The sequence below is a fragment of the Mobula birostris genome, chromosome 12 (genome assembly GCF_030028105.1).
Source record: "Mobula birostris isolate sMobBir1 chromosome 12, sMobBir1.hap1, whole genome shotgun sequence".
Lineage (NCBI taxonomy): Eukaryota > Metazoa > Chordata > Chondrichthyes > Myliobatiformes > Myliobatidae > Mobula > Mobula birostris.
The window spans coordinates 63,772,146-63,795,695 of NC_092381.1; the positions used below are offsets into that span (position 1 = coordinate 63,772,146).

The 23,550-nt window shown below is 40.9% G+C and overlaps 1 protein-coding gene across 4 annotated transcripts in view; it reads right to left on the bottom strand.

Annotated features, from left to right (window-relative positions):
- scyl3 (SCY1-like, kinase-like 3) overlaps positions 1–23,550 on the bottom strand; it is a 43,117-nt gene that overhangs the window by 9,712 nt on the left and 9,855 nt on the right. Inside the window, exons 2-9 of one of the 4 annotated variants that reach the window (XM_072273936.1) lie at positions 23,218–23,403; positions 19,547–19,660; positions 19,297–19,353; positions 18,566–18,668; positions 17,106–17,211; positions 8,848–8,925; positions 1,549–1,688; positions 481–665 (exon numbers count right to left, since the gene is read on the bottom strand). In XM_072273936.1, coding sequence (XP_072130037.1) covers positions 481–665; positions 1,549–1,688; positions 8,848–8,925; positions 17,106–17,211; positions 18,566–18,668; positions 19,297–19,353; positions 19,547–19,660; positions 23,218–23,403 — 969 coding nt within the window. Of the gene's footprint in view, positions 1–480; positions 666–1,548; positions 1,689–8,847; positions 8,929–17,105; positions 17,218–18,565; positions 18,669–19,296; positions 19,354–19,546; positions 19,661–23,217; positions 23,404–23,550 lie in introns of all 4 variants that reach the window. The other 3 variants (XM_072273935.1, XM_072273934.1, XM_072273933.1) reach the window with 3 other exon arrangements.

Sequence of the window (23,550 nt, forward strand, 5' to 3'; positions counted from 1 at the left end):
AGGAATGTTTAAAAAAACACACAGGGAATTTTCAGTCATTTTTTGGCAGATGAGAAAAGACCAGAATCTGTATTAAATATTGTAATATTAAGACACTGAGAAAACAATATGATTAAGAGTCAACATGCATAGATGAGAGGAAAAATCATATTTGGCAGAAGACATGTGATAGAGTAGATGAGGAGAAACCAGTGGATGTGGTGCAATTGGCTCTCAAGGGAAACAAAAAAACCTCATTCACATAAATATACAGGCATTATACCTGAAGATTCATAAGGACAAGAAATGTCTTTGCAATTATCTAAATATTCTTTACAAAAGAATTTTCATTCATGTTCTACTGTATTAAAAGTGTCATTAAGATGCAGAAGGAAATCTATAATGAGAAAATGCCTAACTGATTAACCAAAAAATGTCACTAATCAAATATCAACTACTTATTTCTTTCCAGTACAAATGAATACTTCCACTTTTACTTACCTGTGGAAGAATAATTTCTTGTAGGTCTTCAAGTGAGAAAAGATCTGCATAAGTGTCTAGGTGAGCCAAGAGCACCATTCGTACATGCTCCTCCCGCACGCTAAAGAGTTTCAACAGAACAGGGATCACATGCTCTCGAAAGGCATTGGGTGACAGGAGGCAACTGAATTCATCACCAGATGCATCTACAGTAATGTAATTCAAGTAATTTATTTGTTGCACAGCTGCACTTTTAAACCAGTCTACATTTTACACTTGACAAAATACACTTTGCCTCCCCAACAATACGATTAGTTTTGATTCAAATCTATGTTCGGTTAGAGGTACGAATATTCTAACATCATTCAGACATTTACCACTCATTTTCCATCACATCTGTAGATCACATCAAACAGATTAACATTACTTAGGTCATCATTACCAGAACTAATACATACAACAAAACAAAATTGTGCTTGGATACATGATATATGATAATTTTTTTTCACCTTGGCGATCCAATATCAGCAACCAGACTTTCCAACTTAAATTTATTACTGCACATACTCCAATTCTCATCTAACATACATGTGGGCCGAAGGGCCTGTATCGTGCTGTAGGTTTTCTGTTTCTATGTACCAACCTCTTACTGACTTCTAAAAGTACACTTATTTCTTAAAGCAATTAATTTCATGCTTTCTGAGAACATACAATTTGACTACACTGGTACATTATTAATATGTTTAAAAAAACAAAGCAGGAAGAAAATATGCAAACGTAGAAAATACACAGTCAAATTAGCAACTGAAAATAAAATTGAACACGTTCTATAGTCAAGTATTAAAAAAGGATTTCTTCTCCATATGTTATTCCATCATAATGTGACCATAATATTGGTCCTTTAAAACACAGTACTGATAAATTTCCACACAAATGCAGATAAAATTAATAAGATTAGCATTAGTGTTTATTTTCTAAATGTAACAATTCATTTATTCACAATACTTAAGGATACCTAAATAAATGCAACATCTAATATGGGCTGTGTGATTATGCAGCTTCACCCCAGAAGATAAGCACTGAACGTACCTGTCTTTGGCCTGAGTAGGTGAGGAAGAAAGCTTTTGATTGCCACTGGTTCTGCAAAGACCAGTGGAGTTAGCAATTGTGGCACCAGACGAGAAGCCATAAGACTTTCAGGCAAGGCCTGGACTCGATCCAACAGAAATCTGTTATGAACAACAAAGAATCATTTTAATTTTAGGTGTCCCTTTCATAATCATTTTATTAAACCAAATGTTTGTCAACACTCTCAGAAAAATGATATATGAAAAATCCAAACGCAGGCAGTGAGAAAGAAGGTAAAAAGCAAAAATACAATCTATGTTCAATTTGTGTTATCAAAATTTCTGTCAATCATGGAGTAAGGATTTTCTAATGTCATGGTTAATTCTGCATGATAATCATATGCAATAAAGAAACACTTGGAGCACTCATGATTTTTTTCTAAGTTAATAGACTCCACACAACCTGTACCTGACCACAGGATGACTTCGTGGAAAAAAAATCCTTTCTAAATTCAAGGCTTGCTCAGATGCCCAGCTTTAAAAATCAAATGAACTCCACCAAACTAACACCACACATCCTGCCCCCAATTTCAGATAAGAAAAAAATATTTCATCAGTGAAACAATTTTGATATTCATCACAAGATATCAATATTCTCACAAATGAAATAGCAACAGGCTATAATTGATTTTTAAAAACTTCCTTGAGGATTGAATGCATCACAGCAGTTTGAAAAGCTCAAACAAATAAATAGAGGGGTAGCTCAAGTGAAGTGGCCAGTGAGTGAGTGGGCCAGTGAACAAGTGGAGCTTTGCGGCTTTGATTCGAAAGGCTTTGAAGAGAAGAGGTGGAGGACAAGCTTGCTCCCAGTTAGGCTTTACAATGCCTCCTGAGACGGTGACGTGCCTCTCATGTGAGATGTGGCAGTCTTGGGGGAACTCCCCTCTCCTGCAGAGTCACATCCGCCAGAAGTGCATGCGGCTGGACGATATGGAAGACCGTGTAAGGAATCTGGAGCAGCAGCTGGTTGACCTTTGACTCATAAGGGAGAACGAGGCAGTCATAGATGAGAGCTACAGGGAGGTAGTCATGCCTAGGATGCCGGAAGCGGGTTGTTGGGTGACAGTCGGCTGGGGGGGGGGGGGGGGGGGAGGCAAAGGTGAGTAGACAGGTAGTGCAGAGCACTCCTGTAGCCATTCCCATGAATAATAAGTATACCGTCCTGGAGCCTGAAGGACACCCGCATAGTTTGTTGCCTCCTGGGTGCCAGGGTCCAGGATGTCTCTGACCGGGTGCACAACATCCTGGTACGAGAGGGAAAGCAACCAGAAGTCGTGATACATGTTGGTACCAACGACATAGGCAGGAAGAGGGAAGAGGTCCTGAAGTGTGAGTTTCGGGAACTAGGCAGAAAGCTGAAGAACAGGACCTCAAGGGTGGTGTTCTCAGGATTGCTGCCAGTGCAATGTGACAGTGATGGTAAGAATTGGAGGAGATGGCAGTTGAATGCGTGGCTGAGGAGTTGGTGCAGGGAGCAGGGTTTTAGGTTTTTGGATCATTGGGATCTCTTCTGGGGAAGGTGGGACCTGTACAGATTGGATGGGTTACACCTGAACTCGAGGGGAAGCAATATCCTTGCAGGTAGGTTTGCTAGCATGGTTCAGGAGGGTTTAAACTAATTTACAAGGGGGATGGGACCCAGAGCGATAGAGCAGTGTTAGAAGTGCATAGAGTAAAGCCAGATCTAACATATAAAGAGGCTTTGAGGAAAGAGAAGCAGAATAAAGGGCGTAAAGGTAGAAGGGCTAAAGTGTGTGTACTTCAATGCAAGAAGCATCAGGAACAAAGGTGATGAACTGAGAGCTTGGATACATACATGGAATTATGATGTAGTGGCCATTACAGAGACTTGGCTGACACCAGGGCAGGAATGGATTCTCAATATTCCTGGATTTCAGTGCTTTAAAAGGGATGGGGGGGGGAGGGGAGGAGGGGTGGCATTACTGGTCAGGGATACTATTACAGCTACAGAAAGGGTGAGTAATGTAGCAGGATCCTCTTTTGCGTCAGTATGGGTGGAAGTCAGGAACAGGAAGGGAGCAATTACTCTATTCGGAGTATTCTATAGGCCTCCTGGTAGCAGCAGAGATACCGAGTAGATTGGGAGGCAGATTTTGGAAAGGTGCAAAAATAAAAGGGTTGTTATCATGGGTGACTTTAACTTCCCTAATATTGATTGGCACCTGATTAGTTCCAATGGTTTAGATGGGGCAGAGTTTGTTAAGTGGGTCCAGGACAGATTCCTGTCACAGTATGTTGACAGGCCGACAAGGGGGAATGCCATACTAGATCTAGTATTAAGTAACCATAAGACAAAGGAGCAGAAGTAGGCCATTTGGCCCATCGAGGCTGCTCTGCCATTTTATCATGAGCTGATCCATTCTTCCATTTAGTCCCACTCCCCCACCTTCTCACCATAACCTTTGATGCCCTGGCAACTCAGATACCTATCAATCTCTGCCTTAAATACATCCAATGACTTGGCCTCCACTGCTGCCCGTGGCAACAAATTCCATAGATTCACCACCCTCTGACTAAAAAAATTTCTTCGCATTTCTGTTCTGAAAGGGCGTCCTTCAATCCTTAAGTCACGCCCTCTCGTACTAGACTCCCCCATCATGGGAAACAACTTTGCCACATCCACTCTGTCCATGCCTTTTAACATTTGAAATGTTTCTATGAGGTCTCCCCTCATTCTTCTAAACTCCAAGGAATACAGTCCAACAGTGGACAAACGTTCCTTATATGTTAACCCTCTCATTCCCGGAATCATTCTAGTGAATCTTCTCTGTACCCTCTCCAACGTCAGCACATCCTTTCTTAAATAAGGAGACCAAAACTGCCCACAGTACTCCAAGTGAGGTCTCACCAGCGCCTTATAGACCCTCAACATCACATCCCTGCTCCTATACTCTATTCCTCTAGAAATGAATGCCAACATTGCATTCGCCTTCTTCACTACTGACTCAACCTGGAGGTTAACTTTAAGGGTATCCTGTACCAGGACTCCCAAGTCCCGTTGCATCTCAGAACTTTGAATTCTTTCCCCATTTAAATAATAGTCTGCCTGTTTATTTTTTCTGCTGTGCATAACCATACACTTTCCAACATTGTACTTCATTTGCCACTTCTCTGCCCATTCTTCCAATCTATCCAAGTCTCTCTGCAGACTCTCCGTTTCCTCAGCACTACCGGCCCCTCCACCTATCTTCGTATCGTCAGCAAACTTAGCCACAAAGCCATCTATTCCATAATCCAAATCGTTGATGTACAATGTAAAAAGAAGCGGCCCCAACACTGATCCCTGTGGAACACTACTGGTAACCGGCAGCCAACCAGAATAGGATCCCTTTATTCCCACTCTCTGTTTCCTGCCAATCAGCCAACGCTCTATCCACGTATGTAACTTTCCCGTAATTCCATGGGCTCTTATCTTGTTAAGTAGCCTCATGTGTGGCACCTTGTCAAAGGCCTTCTGAAAATCCAAATGTACAACATCCGCTGCATCTCCCTTGTCTAGCCTACTGGTAATTTCCTCAAAAAATTGTAATAGGTTTGTCAGGCAGGATTTTCCTTTAAGGAATCCATGCTGAGTTCTGCCTATCTTGTCATATGCTTCCAGGTACTCTGTAACCTCATCCTTGACAATCGACTCAAACAACTTCCCAACCACCGATGTCAAGCTAACAGGTCTATAATTTCCTTTTTGCTTCCTTGTCCCCTTCTTAAATAGCGGAGTGACATTTGCAATCTTCCAGTCTTCCGGAACCATGCCAGAATCTATCGACTTTTGAAAGATCATCGCTAATGCCTCCACAATGCCTCCGCTAATGCCTCCGTAACGAACCAGGTCAGGTCACAGATCTCTCAGTGGGTGAGCATCTGGGGGACAGTGACCACCGTTCCCTGGCCTTTAGCATTATTATGGAAAAGGATAGAATCAGAGAGGACAGGAACATTTTTAATTGGAGAAGGGCAAATTATGAGGCTATAAGGCTAGAACTTGTGGGTGTGAATTGGGATGATGTTTCGGCAGGGAAATGTACTATGGACATGTGGTCGATGTTTAGAGATCTCTCGCAGGATGTTAGGGATAAATTTGTCCCGGTGAGGAAGATAAAGAATGGTAGGGTGAAGGAACCATGGGTGACAAGTGAAGTGGAAAATCTAGTCAGGTGGAAGAAGGCAGCATACATGAGGTTTAGGTTTAGGAAGCAAGGATCAAATGGGTCTATTGAGGAATATAGGGAAGCAAGAAAGGAGCTTAAGAAGGGGCTGAGGAGAGCAAGAAGGGGGCATGAGAAGGCCTTGTCAAGTAGGGTAAAGGAAAACCCCAAGGCATTCTTCAATTATGTGAAGAACAAAAGAATGACAGGAGTGAAGGTAGGACCAATTAGAGATAAAGGTGGGAAGATCTGCCTGGAGGCTGTGGAAGTGATCGAGGTCCTCAATGAATACTTCTCTTTGGTATTCACCAATGAGAGGGAACTTGATGACGGTGAGGACAATATGAGTGAGGTTGATGTTCTGGAGCATGTTGATATTAAGGGAGAGGAGGTGTTGGAGTTGTTAAAATACATTAGGAAGGATAACTCCCTGGGGCCTGACGGAATATTCCCCAGGCTGCTCCACGAGGCAAGGGAAGAGATTGCTGAGCCTCTGGCTAGGATCTTTATGTCCTCGTTGTCCACAGGAATGGTACCAGAGGATTGGAGGGAAGCGAATGTTGTCCCCTTGTTCAAAAAAGGTAGTAGGGATAGTCCGGGTAATTACAGACCAGTGAGCCTTACATCTGTGGTTGGAAAGCTATTGGAAAAGATTCTTAGAGATAGGATCTATGGACATTTAGAGGATCATGGTCTGATCAGGGACAGTCAGCATGGCTTTGTAAAGGGCAGATCATATCTAACAAGCTTGATAGATTTCTTTGAGGAGGTGACCAGGCATATAGATGAGGGTAGTGCAGTGGATGTGACCTACATGGATTTTAGTAAGGCATTTGACAAGGTTCCACACAGTAGGCTTATTCAGAAAGTCAGAAGGCATGGGATCCAGGGAAGTTTGGCCAGGTGGATTCAGAATTGGCTTGCCTGCAGAAAGCAGAGGGTCATGGTGGAGGGAGTACATTCAGATTGGAGGGTTGTGACTAGTGGTGTCCCACAAGGATCGATTCTGGGACCTCTACTTTTCGTGATTTTTATTAACGACCTGGATGTGGGGGTAGAAGGGTGGGTTGGTAAGTTTGCAAACGCTTATAAGGTGTTAGCTTTCATAAGTCGAGGGATAGAGTTTAAGAGCTCTATAAAACTCTGGTTAGGCCACACTTGGAGCACTCTGTCCAGTTCTGGTCGCTTCACTATAGGAAGGATGTGGAAGCATTGGAAAGGGTACAGAGGAGATTTACCAGGATGCCGCCTGGTTTACAGAGTATGCATTATGATCAGAGATAAAGGGAGCTAGGGCTTTACTCTTTGGAGGGGAGACATGATAGAGGTATACAAGATATTACGAGGAATAGATAGAGTGGACAGCCAGTGCCTCTTCCCCAGGGCACCACTGCTCAATACAAGAGGACATGGCTTTAAGGTAAGGGTTGGAAAGTTCAAGGGAGATATCAGAGGAAGGTTTTTTACTCAGAGTGATTGGTGCGTGGAATGCACTGCCTGAGTCAGTGGAGGAGGCAGATACATTAATGAAATTTAAAAGACTACTAGACAGGTATATGGAGGAATTTATGATGGGGGGTTATATGGGAGGCAGGGTTTAAGGGTCGGCACAACATTGTGGGCCGAAGGGCCTGTACTGTGCTGTACTATTCTATGTTCTATGTTCTAAATGCTCTGGCAGTTGTGTTCAGATCATGAATGCTTTGGTTTGCACTTTGGTCAGTGAAGGGTTAGAGCCACTGTTTGAATAGTGCAATTAATTTCAGACTTTTTCGTTAAATCAAGATTCCCACTCCTGCCTGTTGTCTAACAGAACTGCTAAGCAAGAACAGAAATGAGAAATACAGTGGATTCTGGTTAACTAGGACACAGCGGGACCAGTACATTTTGGCCCAATTCATTGCTTAAATGAAATTCAGAAATTACAACACCAATACTACTACAGTACTATAAAAATGTGTTCATCATAGTTATCGACAGTGAAATTCATTCAATGTACACTATGTTCTTTTGATTGACTGTAAATGAACAAAATCGATGCAAACACCTAGGGTCATTTTTTCAGCTATTGTTAAATCTTTTCATGACACAAGTTAGAAACTGTTTGGCAACAGTCTACTGTCCTAATTAACTGAATTAGTGTCAAAAATTCAAGATTCAAAGTACATTTATTATCAAAGTATGAATGCAGTATACAGCCCTGAAATTCGTCTTCCCACAGACAGCCAAAAACAAAGAAAACCATGGAATCCATTTAAAGACAGTCAACAAACCATCTCCCCACGCGCAAAAAAACCCCAAATCCCACAATAGGCAAGAAATAAAAAATGAGCGAAAAACACACAATATAAAACACCAACCCAGAAAGTCCAAGGCACATTCAGTTCAATCTGTGTCGTTCGCTATCTGCAGGCTGCCCTATCAAAATCGCACAAAATAGTAGCAAACAGAAACACATCATAATGTGAACTACAGAATCCAATCCACAAACTGCATCGAGTAAACCTCGCCCAAGACTACAGCATTGTCTTCTGGCAGTAGTGAGCAAGAGGCTGACAGATGGCGCTGAACACCAGCTCACCTCGAAGATTTCAATCTTCCTCAATGCTTTAATCAGCGAAATCAGTAAGAAATGTAATCGATCATCAGCTCGCACCCAGTCTCCAGACTTCTTGAACTCGAAGCTGCACGGTTTGCCTGAAACCTCACCGAATCCCCTCGGAGACAGCAAAGTGCCAGATCACTCAATTGGCCTGAAAAAACACCACCAAAATGTGGGCCCCAGGCTCCAACAGTCGCAGAAAAACATTTGAAAGAAAAAGATGTAAAAGAAGTGAAATTATTTTCGTGAACCATCTGAAGGATGTTGCCCTTGGTTGTGTTGCTCGCAGGCGCCATCTTCTTCCACAATATTCCAAATAAATGAAGGGAACCCCAGCTATTTTCTCAATTAGTTTTTGCTCTTTACAAGTTGCCCCAAATAAGCAGCAGTCTCAATTAACCAATGGCCCAATTAACCAGAATCCACTGTAGTTATTATTTTTAAGTTCAATTCCATTTTCTAACAGTATTCATGACATTAATGGAATACCTACTTGAAAAACTCATTCTTTTCTTCTTCAGTTTTTAGTGTCAAACTTTGTAAGAAATTTACAATTTCCAAGAATTCATTCCTGCTGAATATATGAGGGACAACATTAGCCAAATAATAGAATCACAAATACTAAGTATTAAATATCCAAATTTTTAATTGATAGCATAGAAGAAAGAAGAAACTTTTTTTTTCCATCTGCATTGTCACTTTAAGCTATATTAAGTGCAATTAACTTTGAGTCCAATTTTAAAAGATGGCATCATATTAAATACATCTTATCAAATATAATGGTACTGAAAACAAACTTTCTCCTCATTTTACAAAGTCAAATTAGTGGTGGATTCATTTGCAATAATAATCTAATTTCATTAATTGGTCCATGTTGGTGGACTGATTCGAAAGTGTATTTTGGATATATTCAGTCACACCTCAGATCATAATCATTACAAAGATTTGTCTTAATATGAATAGGAAATTTTCCAATCTACTGGGAGCAACAATCAAGTACAGTATTACTTCAAAGTGATAGAAATCAAAATGTCATTCATTTAGTCATGAGCAGCATGCATATTCCCATTACACATTAAGTTTCCTCCAGTGACATATCTAAATATTGACAGTAGATCAATAATATATTTGTGATGCTGAACAAATGAAAATTGTATTTCCATGAAGCTACTATGTATGGACTTCAATAACACTGGACAACAAAGATTTTGCTTCCTGAATAGTTTTGGATGTATCTTATGGATTTTGAAATTTCACTATCATGCATTATTTATTTGAAATCACCTATATTTGTTATTTTAATTTATAATTCATGTCAATTAAACCGTTGCCCACAATGTAAGCTGAAAAGTTTTCTATTTTGTCCAGGCTTGCCTGGACAGACTTAGGCAGAGTGGATGCTGTGTGGCAGGACAGGTTTTAGAAAGGCTATAAAAGTATCACACACACACCATTCTATGCATTGCCTTTACATATATATCGGTTTGCAATCACATTGATGCACTTGCTCTACGCGCACAGCACACTGTGTATACTTATAAGTATTTTCAGGAGTACTTGCAATAGCAAAATGTCTCGCCAATGTTTCAACAGCTGCAATGCCTTCTGTTATATTTGCGTCATGTATGCACTTAAATCTCTAAGACGGAGCATGACTCCTCTTACTAAGCCTATGAGCTTAACTTTGGGTGTAAAAGTGGCAACCAAGACAAAGCTTGGGCTCCTCATACTTGTTGTGCAACATGTATGGTCAATCTTAGAGCTTGGCACAGAGGTACTCGGATCTCTGTTCGATGCTGATTGTTGTCCTGATGACATGGAGAGAGCAGAAGGATCATGCGACAGCATACTTCTGTCCGACCAGTGTGTCCGGCTTCTCTGCTAAATACAACAAATCCATTGACAACCCCCAATCTCGCTTCAGCCATGAGATCTGTGCCACATGACAACAGTCTTCCAGTACAAAAGCCATCAGAGATATGGAGTCTAGAGGAGGCAGATGACGCTGCCATGATGCATGAACCAGGAATGGAAAACAACACTGATACAGATTTTGAACCCTTTATGTCGAGTGAGCCTCATCTGATAACTGGAGTTAAATGACCTGGTCAGAGACTTGGGTTGTCAAAGGCAAAAGCAGAATTACTGGGTTCAAGAGTGCAAGGATGGAATCAGCTGTCACCAGGCACATAATTTCTGTGAAGAATATCAATATTTGAGACAGTTGTTTCCCAGAATAACTGATGCCAAAATTAAAGAAGACATTCTTGCTGGTCCACAAATCAAACTGGTCATCAATGGCAGTCAACTCAGAGAAATTCCAGTGGGATTGGAGAAAATCGCATGGAAGGCTTTCAAGGATATTGCTGAAAATTTTCTTGGCAACTACAGAGCACCAAACTACGTGCAGCTGGTTGACAACATGCTTCAAGCATACAAAACCATGAAGTGGCAACATGTCACTAAAAATTAATTTCTGCTTTCTCATTTAGACTTCTTCCCTGCAAATCTTGGCGCTATCAGTGACGAGCATGGTGAAAGGTTTCACCAGGACACTGCAGCCAAGGAGAAACAGACTCAGGGCAAATGGAATCCATCAATGCTAGCTGATTATTGTTGGTCACTTAAGCAAGTCGTCTCAGACACTGAGTACAAATGAAAATTATCAACAAAACATTTTTAGCTTGGTTGAAATATTGCAAAGTGTCAGCATCATTATGCAATTAAACACATTATATTCAATAAAGGGTGTATGGGGTGGTTGGATCCTGACTAAATATCAGGAAATGCCAATAATGATTATATAGCTTCTACCACCCAAGACAACCCTACCTTCACGTAGCTCTTAGGTCTGGGTGCACATTGTCTCGCTGAAGGAGCTCTGCCTATGGCAAGTGTTTGGTGCCAGAAAAATAACCAGACCAATGGTGGTGATGTCACCTAAAATCACTGAAGTCTCCAGCAGCAGGGAGATGGATTCCAAGCTTTGGTGGAGGATTGTCTTTGTACAACAACAGCAAAGGCTGGGCGACATCTAGCTTATGATTCCCAATTGGGAACACCAATAGAGGTCAAATGCTCTAGTTAGATGAGCACGCCTAGTCAGTCATGGAAAGAAACAAAAGAAGGAAGCCAGACAACAGCGTGAATGGGGTTAATTCCAATCAACAGAACAACACCTCGCTCAGGAGTAGTCATGTGCTGCAGGTGACACCAGACCATCATCCAGAGACTGTAAGCAATAATGAAAGGCTAAGGGTAGCAACATAGAACATACGTACACTTTACCAGAAAGGAAAGTTGGACAACACATTAAATGAAATGAAAAGGTTGGAAGTTGATATCTTAGGCCTGTCAGAAATTAGATGGACCGACAGTGGCAAATTCACTAAGAATAGTTCTCTGATAATGTACTCTGGAGGTCAACTGCAGAATTGAAAATACACTTGGACTAAGTTGTTAACTGTCCTGTTCTAACACCAGTGGTATCATCAGTTGATCTGCCACCTGTCTTCAGGAGTTTCGGTCCACTTATGATCAAGACTCCCTCGAGGTGGTGGGCCAGCAGTGCTAAAGCACCACCTCCCACTGGTGAGCTTAAAAACTTGGCATCTGCCTCTATCAGAGTTGTTGATCACTTCAGGTCTACTCTTCAGGTGTGTATGCAACTACTGAAGGGTTCGCAAAAGATGGATACACTGTCTGACCATCTGCCCCTCTGGACATACTTGGTCCACACCCACGATGATCCTGTCTCTGCTGCCTCAGCTACAGCCCTGCTGGTTGACTTGATCTCTCTTCTAGTGAAGTCAAGGTCACGCAGCCACTTCTGGAAAGTGAACGCAATAAATCCGTGGCAACCTACTTTGAATGGATAGCATGAGACCTTCCACCCTCTGTCTCTGCACTCTGATCTTAATTCTGCATACTTGGTTAACTTGCGCTCATGGGCTTCATCGATGTTGTCTTCCCAGGGACTGTGAGTTCACCAATAACCACTTCTCTACTGGTGTCAGACCATACGATTATATCTGGGCACAATGTGGTGAAAGCTATTTGCTCCGGGAAACTGCCTTTGCTATCCAGGTCAGCCTTGACACACCAATCATTGGCTGAAGAAAGTATGCTTGATCGTGGGCTTGCGCTGTACACCCTTGACTTGGAGCCTTTTTTCACAAATGATATGCGATGTTCTGTGCAACATGGGGCATGAGTTAAGTTGTGCTGCAGTATTCTCTGCTCAGCTGATGACCACCACTTGTGGGTTGTCCATCCAAGTCCCTGGTGGCCTAGCTGGGTAGCCCCAACCGTCTCCTTGTGCTTCAGTCTAGACTCTGCCTCATCAACTGCTACGTGAGCTGACCACTTCCTGCCTGATCTCACATCCGGCTGGGTGTTCTTGATGACAGGGTCTTTTGAGTCTCGAAGCATCAAGAATGATCTTACCTTGGCTACCTTGACCTCTTCAACAAGGGATTGCACCGGGATGGTAAGCTTTGCCTGGCTACTGTGGATAGCAACATTGGTGAGGCTGCTCGGTACTCCAAGCCACTTCTTCACATACTTGTTATCTTCCGTTCCATTGCCTCAACATGGGACATTGCCACTTCATAGACAGTTAGTGGCCACATTATCTGTGGCATCAGTCCGTACTGCAAGCACCACAACTTCAACTTGCTAGGCAAGCCACACTTGTCAACAGACATCAGACCTCTTCTGATCTGTTCTCCTGTCTCTTGAACCCTCTTGGTGTCTCTCAGCTCCTCTGTGTACCATCGCCCGAGGCTCTTAACTGGTTGGTCCTGAATGGATGGAATCTCCTCTTCACAAAAGGCGAAATGAAAGTCAACCACTTTCCTCTCCTAAGAACAAGGCTCCTTGACTTCTTGGTCTTGAACTTCATTCTTCCCCAGTCCATTACCTCCTCGAGTCTAGATAGTACACTTTCTACTACCTCCTTGCTAGGACCCAAAAGGGTGAGATCGTCCATGAATACTCGTATTGGTGGTAACTCCCCTCCGACATCTGGTCCCACTGATTCTGCAGCCCTCACAATGACTTCCATGGCTAACACAAAAAGGATGAGTGAAATCGCACATCCCCTTGGGATGCCAATATCCAAGCTCTGCCACCTAGTTGTAAACTGCTCAGTGGAAAACCTCATCCGGAAATCATTGTAGTACTGCATAACAAAGTTCCTCACATTAGCAGGAATCCATAGGAATTCCATCGCAAACTCAATCAGGGCATGGGGAACAGAACCATATGCATTTGCAAGATCAAACCAAACTACAGCCAGATTTCTTCTCAACCTTTTCGACTGCTGGATGGTATGCCCTATCATACTAGTATGTTCAAGGCATCCTGGGAAGCCTGGTATTCTTGCCTTCTGCACAGATCTATTTACCAAATCATTCTCTATCACAAATGAAGATATTCTTTCTGCTAGAATGCCAAACATAATCTCCCCCCCTACATTCAGGAATGAAATTGGTCAGAATTGATTCAATGTAGTAGAATTCTCTTCCTTCGGGATGTATACTCCTTCAGCCTTACTCCATGACAAAGGAACAACACCTTGTCTCCACACCACCTTTAACAATCTCCACAAGTATTTCCTCAGCTCCTCACACTTCTTGAACACCTTATATGGCACTCCATTAAGTCCTGGCACTGAACCTGACCTTGCCTTTCTGATGAACCGTTCGACTTCTGCCAGTTTGGGTTCTAACAGATGGAGCTTCACTCCTGGCTTGGTAGGCTTCACAAGCCCTGAAATGTCAAGCAAAGGAGCCTCCTGCTGTTCGTTAGAGTAAGTGCTTGCCAGGTGATCCTCAAGTTCTTGTTGAGAGATGTTAAGCTGCCCGCTCTTACTTTGTTCAAACAATTTCTTTGTGAACTGTTGAGGGTTCTCAAAGAACGACTTTCTTGCCTTCTTTCTCTTTTTACGTTGTGACTCTGCATGACAGAGTGATGCAGGAAATGCTCTCGGAGATCGGTAAGCCCTGGCTTGTCACCCTCACTTGCTACCTTCCACCTCTGTCTCAATGATCTAAGCTCTCTCCTCAACCTACTAGTCTCCTTCTGGCGCCTGCTTGGTGTTTGTGTAGGCTATGCTTTCTTCAACTCAACCAAACCAAACTGGTACTTTCCAACATCGTAAATCATATCACCCATCCCTTCCAACTTTCTCTTTGATGTTCCCACGAGTGTTCTCCAACATCATACTGATATCCTCATCAAACACACGCCAAGCCTTCTCATCAGTCATTGTTGGCCACTTGACCTTCCTCTTCTTCTCTACCTCCTCACCACCGCCATCATGCGAAGAATCTACCTGGGTACTGTGGTCTGAAACCTGACCTGGGTTATCTCTCGCCTGAGCTGGAGTACGATGACTCTCTCCAGAGCGAATCGCTGTGGTTTGTGAATCAGTGGTTGAAAAGATCACATCATCTGTGCTTGGTGAAGTAATTTCATCTTCATCCACTGGGGTGGAATGGCACTTCAATTTTGCTTGGTGGACTCGCAAACCTTTAATGCTGGAAAACGCTCTCCCACACCAACACATTGGACATTCAGAGCCTCTTACCCTAGCTCTTGTTCGTAGTCGTTCCCTGTAATTAACTGTATCTGTCCGATTGGGTCCATCATTCTCCCTCCCTCTTGGAGGACCCTGAGGGTATGTTTCTCCGTGTAAACTAGAAGCTTCAAGGGGTTGGTGCTCTTCTGAGCTGGGGCCCGGACTGCCAATCCTGACACCCCCAGTGCCAGTCTTTCCTGGCTGTCCACTGTCTCTCCACGCTGTCACTGGACTACTTCCAGTTGCCAACCAGACTATTCCTGTTAGTCACTGGTGTCCAGAGCTAAAGAATTGAAAATACATTTGGACTAAGATGTTAACTGTCCTGTGATACCACCAGTGGGATCATCAGTTGATCTGCCACCAGTCTTCAGGAGTCTCGGCCTGCTTATGATTCCTGTAACTATTGACTGTGAAAACTATAGAACAATCAGTCTTATGAGTCACATAATAAAGGTTTTGTTGAAAGTTGTTCTGAGTCGAATTAAAAACAAGTTAAGGCCAGAAACTTCTAAACTGCAATATGGGTTTATTGAGGATAGAGGAACTAGGAACGCAATTTTCACACTACGAATATTTTCAGAAAGGGCAACTGAATATCAAAATGATGTCTTTTTATGTTTTATTGATTTCACTAAAGCATTTGACAAAATGCAACATGAAAAATTATTTCAAATTCTCACTAAACTAAACATTGATGGAAAGGACAAACAACTGCTTCAAAATTTATATTGGAACCAAACGGCAGTGGTAAAAATTGATGATAATATAAGCAGTTGGGCTAAAATTCAAAGAGGAGTTAGACAGGAATGCGTTGCCTCACCGGAATTATTTAATATCTATAGTGAAACGATTCTCAGAGAAATAGAAGACCTAAATGGGATAAATATGCAGACCATACCACCCTAATAGCAAGTGCTGCAGAAGACCTAGAAATCCTCCTAGACAAAGTAATACAAACAAGTGCAGATTTTGGTCTAACCGTCAACTGCAAAAAAACCAAATGCATGGTAACATCAAAACAGCAGGATACTCCCAACTGCCAATTGTACATTGGTAACCAAGAGACTGAACAAAAGATCAGCTTAATTACCTTGGTAGCTTTATATCACAAGATGCTAGAAGTAAAGTAGAAATTAAAAAAAAAGAATTGCCATTGCCAAAACTAACTTTCAAAAAATGAAACCCATTTTTACCAACAGACACACTTCTATGACAAGGTTAGGCTACTAAAACGTTACATCTGGTCAATCTTGCTGTATGCTTCCGAAACATGGACTATAACACCAGAACTCCAAAGAAACTTAGAAGCAACAGGAATATGGTTTCTTAGAAGAATGCTGAAAATATATAGAGATAGGGTAACTAATGAGACAGTACCCCAACCTGCCCATACAAAAAGATCTTTAATGAGAACATTAAATGAGAGGAAACTTAAATTCCTGGGCCATGTCATCAGAAAGGGAGAAATAGTATGCCTGGGAAATGCAGAAGAGGAAGGCAAAGAACAAAATATGTGGACACTGTGAAAGAACTAAAAGATCTAAGTGTGCGAGATATCATTGATGCTGCGTGGGATCGTTCGATGTGGAAAGCCATGATCGCCCAAGCGTGTAATGCGCAAGGCACATGAAGAGAGATATTCAATAAAAGTTAATTTCTTGTTTCTCCAAATTCCTACATGTAGTCTGAAATTAAATTTGTGTTCAGCTTCAAGTGGTGTATCATAACCACAAAATATTTCTGAGGAAGCAAAACTTCTGAAAAAATTTGCTATCCAGTGTAATCATTGTAAGCTTTATGAATTATTTTGACATGGTTTACTTTGTTCTTTTCAAGATAATGCAGTTAAAATACACCATCTGGATTATAATGAACACAATCGTATTTTGCCTTTGTACAACCAATAAATTTATGTGATTTTATTAAAGTTTGCACTATTTGCACATATTCTGCTTTCTTCCCCCCCCTCCCCCCCCCCCGCCGTTGCAAAATGTATGGCAGTAATCCTGACTAATCTACTGGACAAGCACAGTAGACAACTCATATATTTATGAATCAACTTTCCACTTTGATTTTAAATAGTACATGAATTTAACTTATTTTCTAATTATTTTCTGCTTTAATTAACAAATAAATTAAAAGGAGTGCTGTGCAAAAATACTTACCTGAAAAATGCATGAGACAATAAACTACGTAAACACAGCCGTTGCATTGGGTCTGGGTTAAGAAGAGTGGCATTTAAAGTTTCCTGGAATTTTGCTAGCAAATGTTCTGCAACTTGAGAATAAACAAATTAACCCTGAACCATCAGAATTCAGTAATCAGTAATGTCCTGTACTGCAGGGATATTAGTGAGTTATCATAAAGGGATGTTTTGTACTAAAGAACAACAGTACCCAATTCGCAACTCAGGTTTTACATTTTCAGGTCAAGTATATGCTATTCAATAACTTGTTTTAAAATAGCACTAACGTCTTTGGATTTTTGGTGGAAAAACCATTTCAATACTACATGACCTATTTATAATCACGTGCCATCCAATTCTGTAACGTCAGCACGCAATGCCACAATCTATTAATGTTACTTAATACTTATTCTATAACATTAGACTAAACATACTCATATCATCCCTTTCTTGAACTTACATTAGTGGTGACACATCTAACTTTGCAATACTAAATACATTTCAAAAGTACTTCATTTTGGTTCAGACATACAGAAACTGTGAAATTTTCCAGAGAAAATAATGAAGCAATTCTTCATCCAAATCTTTAATGTTCCTTGCACAATTGATCAAGAATTTTCTGTTAAATTATAAATCATTAATGTTCCAGTACAAGTGCCAGTTTATTATTTCAGTATCATCCCCTTGAAAAAGCTAATGTCTTGCCATGTCCACATCACTCTCTTTTGAGTAAAACATTCCTTTCCTTTTCAACCAATAGGGAGACAAATTCTCAAATTCTTTAATCTTTCACAAGTCATAATTCACCTGATACACTGAATCCCCATTTAACAATACTCTGCAGAATACATTTTTTTTATAACACTACTGCTGCTGGAGTCATAACATTTACAGGTAAATATCATAGCATAAAATAAGATATTCACTGTGGCTGTGCGCGGTTATGCATGGCTTCTAGCAATGCATCCTGAATGCTAAGCAAGAAACCCCTGTGTAGAAATGATTTTCTTCAGCCAGACATCCCAATCCTAGCTGAAGGTTTTTTTAAAATCTGGGTGACAAGTTAATGTCCTTTGGGATGCCTTCTCTAAATCAGTTTACCATTTCTTTATCAAGGAAGCCTTTTGATTTCACTGCAAGTTAACCACATTTAATATTTAACTTCCTGACCTATGGTTTCTAGTAAGTTGATCTGAAACCATCTCATGAATGGCACTACACTGGTATTAGAGACTTTTTGTTAAATCACAGCCACTGTCCTGAATATTCTGTACAGTCTACTGAACTTTAGCTCTAGTACGCTAGTACACAGACATTTAGAAAAAAAAAAATGATATACAAAAAATCAATCAAATGCTTGTACTGATCAGTTAACATGTGCTTCCCTGACAGGTAGTTGACAGTAACCACAAACATTGGTCACTGAAATATTAACCTTACCCATATCATTAAGCAAAGGTAGGAGTTTTGCAACCATCATCCCAAATGAGTAAGCATCTCGGGCATGTCCATGCGATTCAGGAAGAATCTGAAAACCTGAGGACTAAATTCGATAAAGTCAGCTTGCAATAGGCCTTATTCTAGGGCTTCTTCATATATTGTCTCTATTGCCAGAAATGACAAGAAGTCAGACCAACATCATTTAAGTACTTCATATAGCAATACGGAATAAATACACCACTTGCCTTTTGTGAAACCCCAAGGAACTAATCCTGAGGAATCTTAGATAACAAACATTTGCAACACTGTGTTGCAGAAAACCAATTGAACGATGACAAAGTAGGTCCCAAGCTGAAAAGTTAATTAGTGTTTCCTATATCAATGCTGCCCAACTTCCCAACATCCAAAATTTTCTGCTTGTGTTTTGTTTTTAACTTTCTGAATCCAGCAAAATAGTGATTAAGTTACTAAACAAGTATCCAGCATCCTAGCTACTGATCGTAATTATACCTTGAATCTAAGTAGAACAGCTACCGAATTTAAACTGAAACTTTAAAGAAAAGTATTGTAATATCTGTGAAAACAACTCCCAAACAAGAAATGCAGGAAGCACTCTTCAATCTGAAACACAAGATGTTTCCCTTTTTACTGATGATGTCTATCCTGCGGAGTGTTCCCAGCATTTTCTGTTTTTAAACCCATCATAATTTTATTCCATACTGTGGACACACCTGTTCCTCTGGAGCTATTCCACTCAAATCTCTCAATGACTTGATACTGGACAGGAACTACAAGAGAAAACAATTTTCTTTTAATCTCAAAAATCAGGAATTACAAAAGAAAACAGATGTTCTTTTAATCTCAAAATCAATAAGAACTTAGAAGAACTGTGCAAATTAGAATTCATTCCACTAGACAAAGATTTTGCATAAGACAAATGGAAATTTTACAAAGCAGAAATTAGGACCAAGAAAAACTCACCTCAGGAGATGCTTGAGAGAAATGACACATTGTCTCCATTCCTCCCAGCTTCCAGTGACCATCCTCACTCACAAACACAGATGAAATACATATATTATTGTGGCTCAGTTTCCCCTGTGATACGAAATAACAAAGCATTTGCATGACATTTTAACTACTGACAGAAATGTTTGTTGCAAAGATCGCTGCAGAAGCTTTTAGTTACTGTGCGTACAATAAATGACAAAAGTTGCATTTATCAGTCTGACATTCATACTTCTATACACCCCTCCAATTCACAAATTGCTGTTTTTGAGCAAATTCAAAATGAAGCAGGACGGGTAATGTGGCAATGAAGAGATTTACACATCAGGCATTATTAAAGCTCTCAAAATCAAAAATCTTAGAAGCAGCAACAACTAAACATCAAAATAGGCAAAACAAAAATGTGGAGCACTAGGTTCACATTTTATAAGTATTTCTGGATCCCTGGTGCTTCAATTGACAAGAAAGGGCACATTGTACAGGGCTGCAGTTAGCTAAAAAAAGCCATGAAAGTAGCACTCATTTAACAAAGAGTAAAGAGCATAGAAAAATCATGGGGTAGCGTACACAGAAAAAAATCTTAGAAAGTAGAATATTGACCAGTATCTACATACTAGCCAGTGGGATGACGAGAATAACCAATCTAGAAGCACAAACTGCAGCAGTAAGTTTGCTGTAATAAACAAATTACTGTCAATATGTCTGTCACTAGGAAGAATCAAAATTACATCATATACACCCAGTGGCCACTTTATTAGTTACCTCCTGTAAGACAATAAGATACAAGAGCAGAATTAGACTATTTGTTCCATTGAGTCTGCTCAGTCATTTCATCATGGCTGATCCAATTTTCCCTTTCAGCTCCAATCTCCTGCCTTCCCCCCATATCCCTTCATGCCATGACCAATCAAGAATCTATCAATCTCTGCCTTAAATATACATAAAGACTTGGCCTCCACAGCTGCCTGTGGCAACAAATTTAACAGATTCACTACCCTCTGGATAAACAAATTCCTCCTCACCTCTGTTCTGAAAAGATCCCCTTCTATTCTGTGGCTGTGTCCTCTGGTCTTAGACGCTCCCAACATCGGAAACATCCTCTCCACATCAGTGCCTTTCACCATTTGGTAGGTTTCAATGAGGTCACCCCTCATTCTTCGGAATTCCAGTGAATACAGGCCCAGAGCCATCAAATGGTCTTCATATGACAAGCCATTTAATCCTGGAATCATTTTCGTGAACCTTCTTTGAACCCTCTCCAGTTTCAGCACATCCTTTCTAAGATAAGGGGCCCAAAACTGCTCACAATACTTCAAGTGAGGCTTCACCAATGCCTTATAAAGTCTAACACTTTAATATTCTAGTCTTTTTGAAATGAATGCTAACATTGCATTTGCCTTCCTCATCACAGACTCAACCTGCAAATTAACCTTTAGGGAATCATGGACATAGACTCCCAAATCTCTTTGTACTTCAGAATTTTGCATTTTCTCGCCAGTTAAAAAATAGTCAACCCTTTCATTTCTTCAAAGTGCATGACTGTACACTTCCCAACACCGTATTCCATCTACCATTTCTTTGCCCATTCTCCTCATCTGTCTAGGTCCTTCTGTAGCCTCTCTATTTCCTGAACACTATCTGCTCCAACTATCTTCATATCACCTGCAAACTTTGCTACAAAGCCATCAATTCCATCATCCAAATCATTAACATATAACATAAACACAGACCCCTGTGGAACACCACTAGTCACCGGCAGCCAACCAGAAAAGGTTATTTCCACTCTTTCCCTCCTGTCAATTAGCCACTGTTGTATTCATGCTAGAATCTTAACTGTAATACCATGGGCTCATAGCTTGCTAAGCAGCCTTATGTGTGGCACCTTGTCAAAGGCCATCTGAAAATCACTTTGATCACTTTTCTTCCCCATTCTGATGTTTGGTCTGCGCAACAACTGAAACTCTTGACCATGTCTGCATGCTCTTATGCACTGAGTTGCTGCCACATGATCGGCTGATTAGACAGTTGCATGGATGAGCATGAGTACCTGATAAAGTGGCCACTGAGTGTACAACGCAAGCCAAGGCCTTCAGAGTTACTTAGGTGGTGAACCACTGGAATTCAAGTGAAGACAATATGTCCAGTTGACTGTTATGATTACAAGCAAACTCCACCATGATCATTGATAACTTTGGAGTGGGTAAAGAAGAGGTTTACCACGATGCTGCCTGGATTAGAGGACATGTGCTTTAAAGAGGTTGGACAATCTTGGGTTGTCTTCACTGGAGTGGCAGAGGCTGAAGGGAGATCTGCTGGAGGTTTATAAGGTTATGAGAGCAAGAGATAGAGAAGAGGAACAGTATCTTTTTCCCAGGGTTGCAATGTCTAATACCTGAGGGCATGCATTTAAGGTGAGATGGGGCAAGTTCAGTGGGGGGCAAGCTTTTTTAACACAGAGAATGGTGCATGTCTAGAATGCACTGCCCAGGGTATTGATAAAGGCAGATACATTAGGGACTTCTAAAGTTCAAAGTAAAATTCATTATCAGAGTACGTACAACCCTGAGATTCTCTTTCCTGTGGTTAAACCTAGCTAGAACAGTAACTGTAAACAGGATCAATGAACAACAAGCTGTGCAAATGCAAATATAAATAAATAGCAATACATAATGACAGCATGAAATAGCAAAATAAAAAGTCCTTAAAGTGAGACTGTCAGTTGTGGGAACACCAGAAATAGAATGAGTGTAGTTACCCACTTTGTTCAAGGTTTTTGATGACATGCTGTATCTCCGCAGACTCCTGAGGAAGTAGAGGTGCTGTTGTGCTTTCTTTACAATTATATTTACGTGATGAGTCCAGGATAGGTCCTCTGGGATAGTGACACCCATGAATTTAAAATTACTGACCCTCTCCACCCCAATACTCCAATGAGTACTAGCTCATTGACCTCTGGTTTCCCTTCCTTAAGTCTACAATCAGTTCCTTGGTCTTATTGACATTGAGTGAGACCTTGCTTGCATTTACCCGAACTAAATCCTCACAATTTTGTATACCTCTATCAAATTTCCCCCTCAGTTCTTCCGTGCTTCTCAGCCACTCAGCCAAATTTAGTCTCCCACCTGTACGCTGACTCATCACCACCTCTGATACGGCCCACAACAGCGGTGTCATCAGCAAACTTGTATATGGTGTTTGGAGTTGTACTTAGCCACACAGTCATGGGTGTAAAGTGATGTTTTAAGAGACATTTAGATAAATATGAGGGAAATGGAAGGATATGGACATTGTGTAGACAGAAGGGATTAGTTTAGTTGGCTATGTGTTTACTAATTTAATTGGTTCAGCACAACATTGTGGGACAAAAGGCACATTCCTGTGCTGTACTGTTCTATGTTCTATTTTTGTAGAAGTTGCTTGATCATGCTTTCCAATGTTACAACTGCTATTAGGGAGCCTATAAACTACTTCTAGTTGTTTTTGTCAGTTGCTTTTACTTGGCTTCACACAAATTGATTCTACATCCTGACCTACATGATTAGTCAACACCACTCTACATTATAATTAATGAAGTTTTCATACAAATATTAATGCATCACCCTTACCAAAAGCAACAACGACTTACAACCAGCCATTCTCATTCTTACCCTGTCATGGAGGAAGATAAGTGCTTGAAGGATGTCGTAAGTTCCAGCACAGATCTCATCTGCAGAGACATCTTCCAGCACCATATGCAGGGGCTGCACTCGCTCAGTAACCAAGTGGATGCCATCAGCTTCAACTGTGCTCGATAAGAACCTCAGCAGGCATGGGTGACGCAAGGTTTTCAGATGCTAAAACAATATATGAAGAAAGGATCATTACTATCTCAAGAACCGTTACTTCAGTTTTCTAGATTAAAAATGCTTTTTTTAAAAAAAAAGCAGACAACTTCCAGGACCATGTGCAAAATCAGAACAAACAGAAAGTTATTAGTTCAG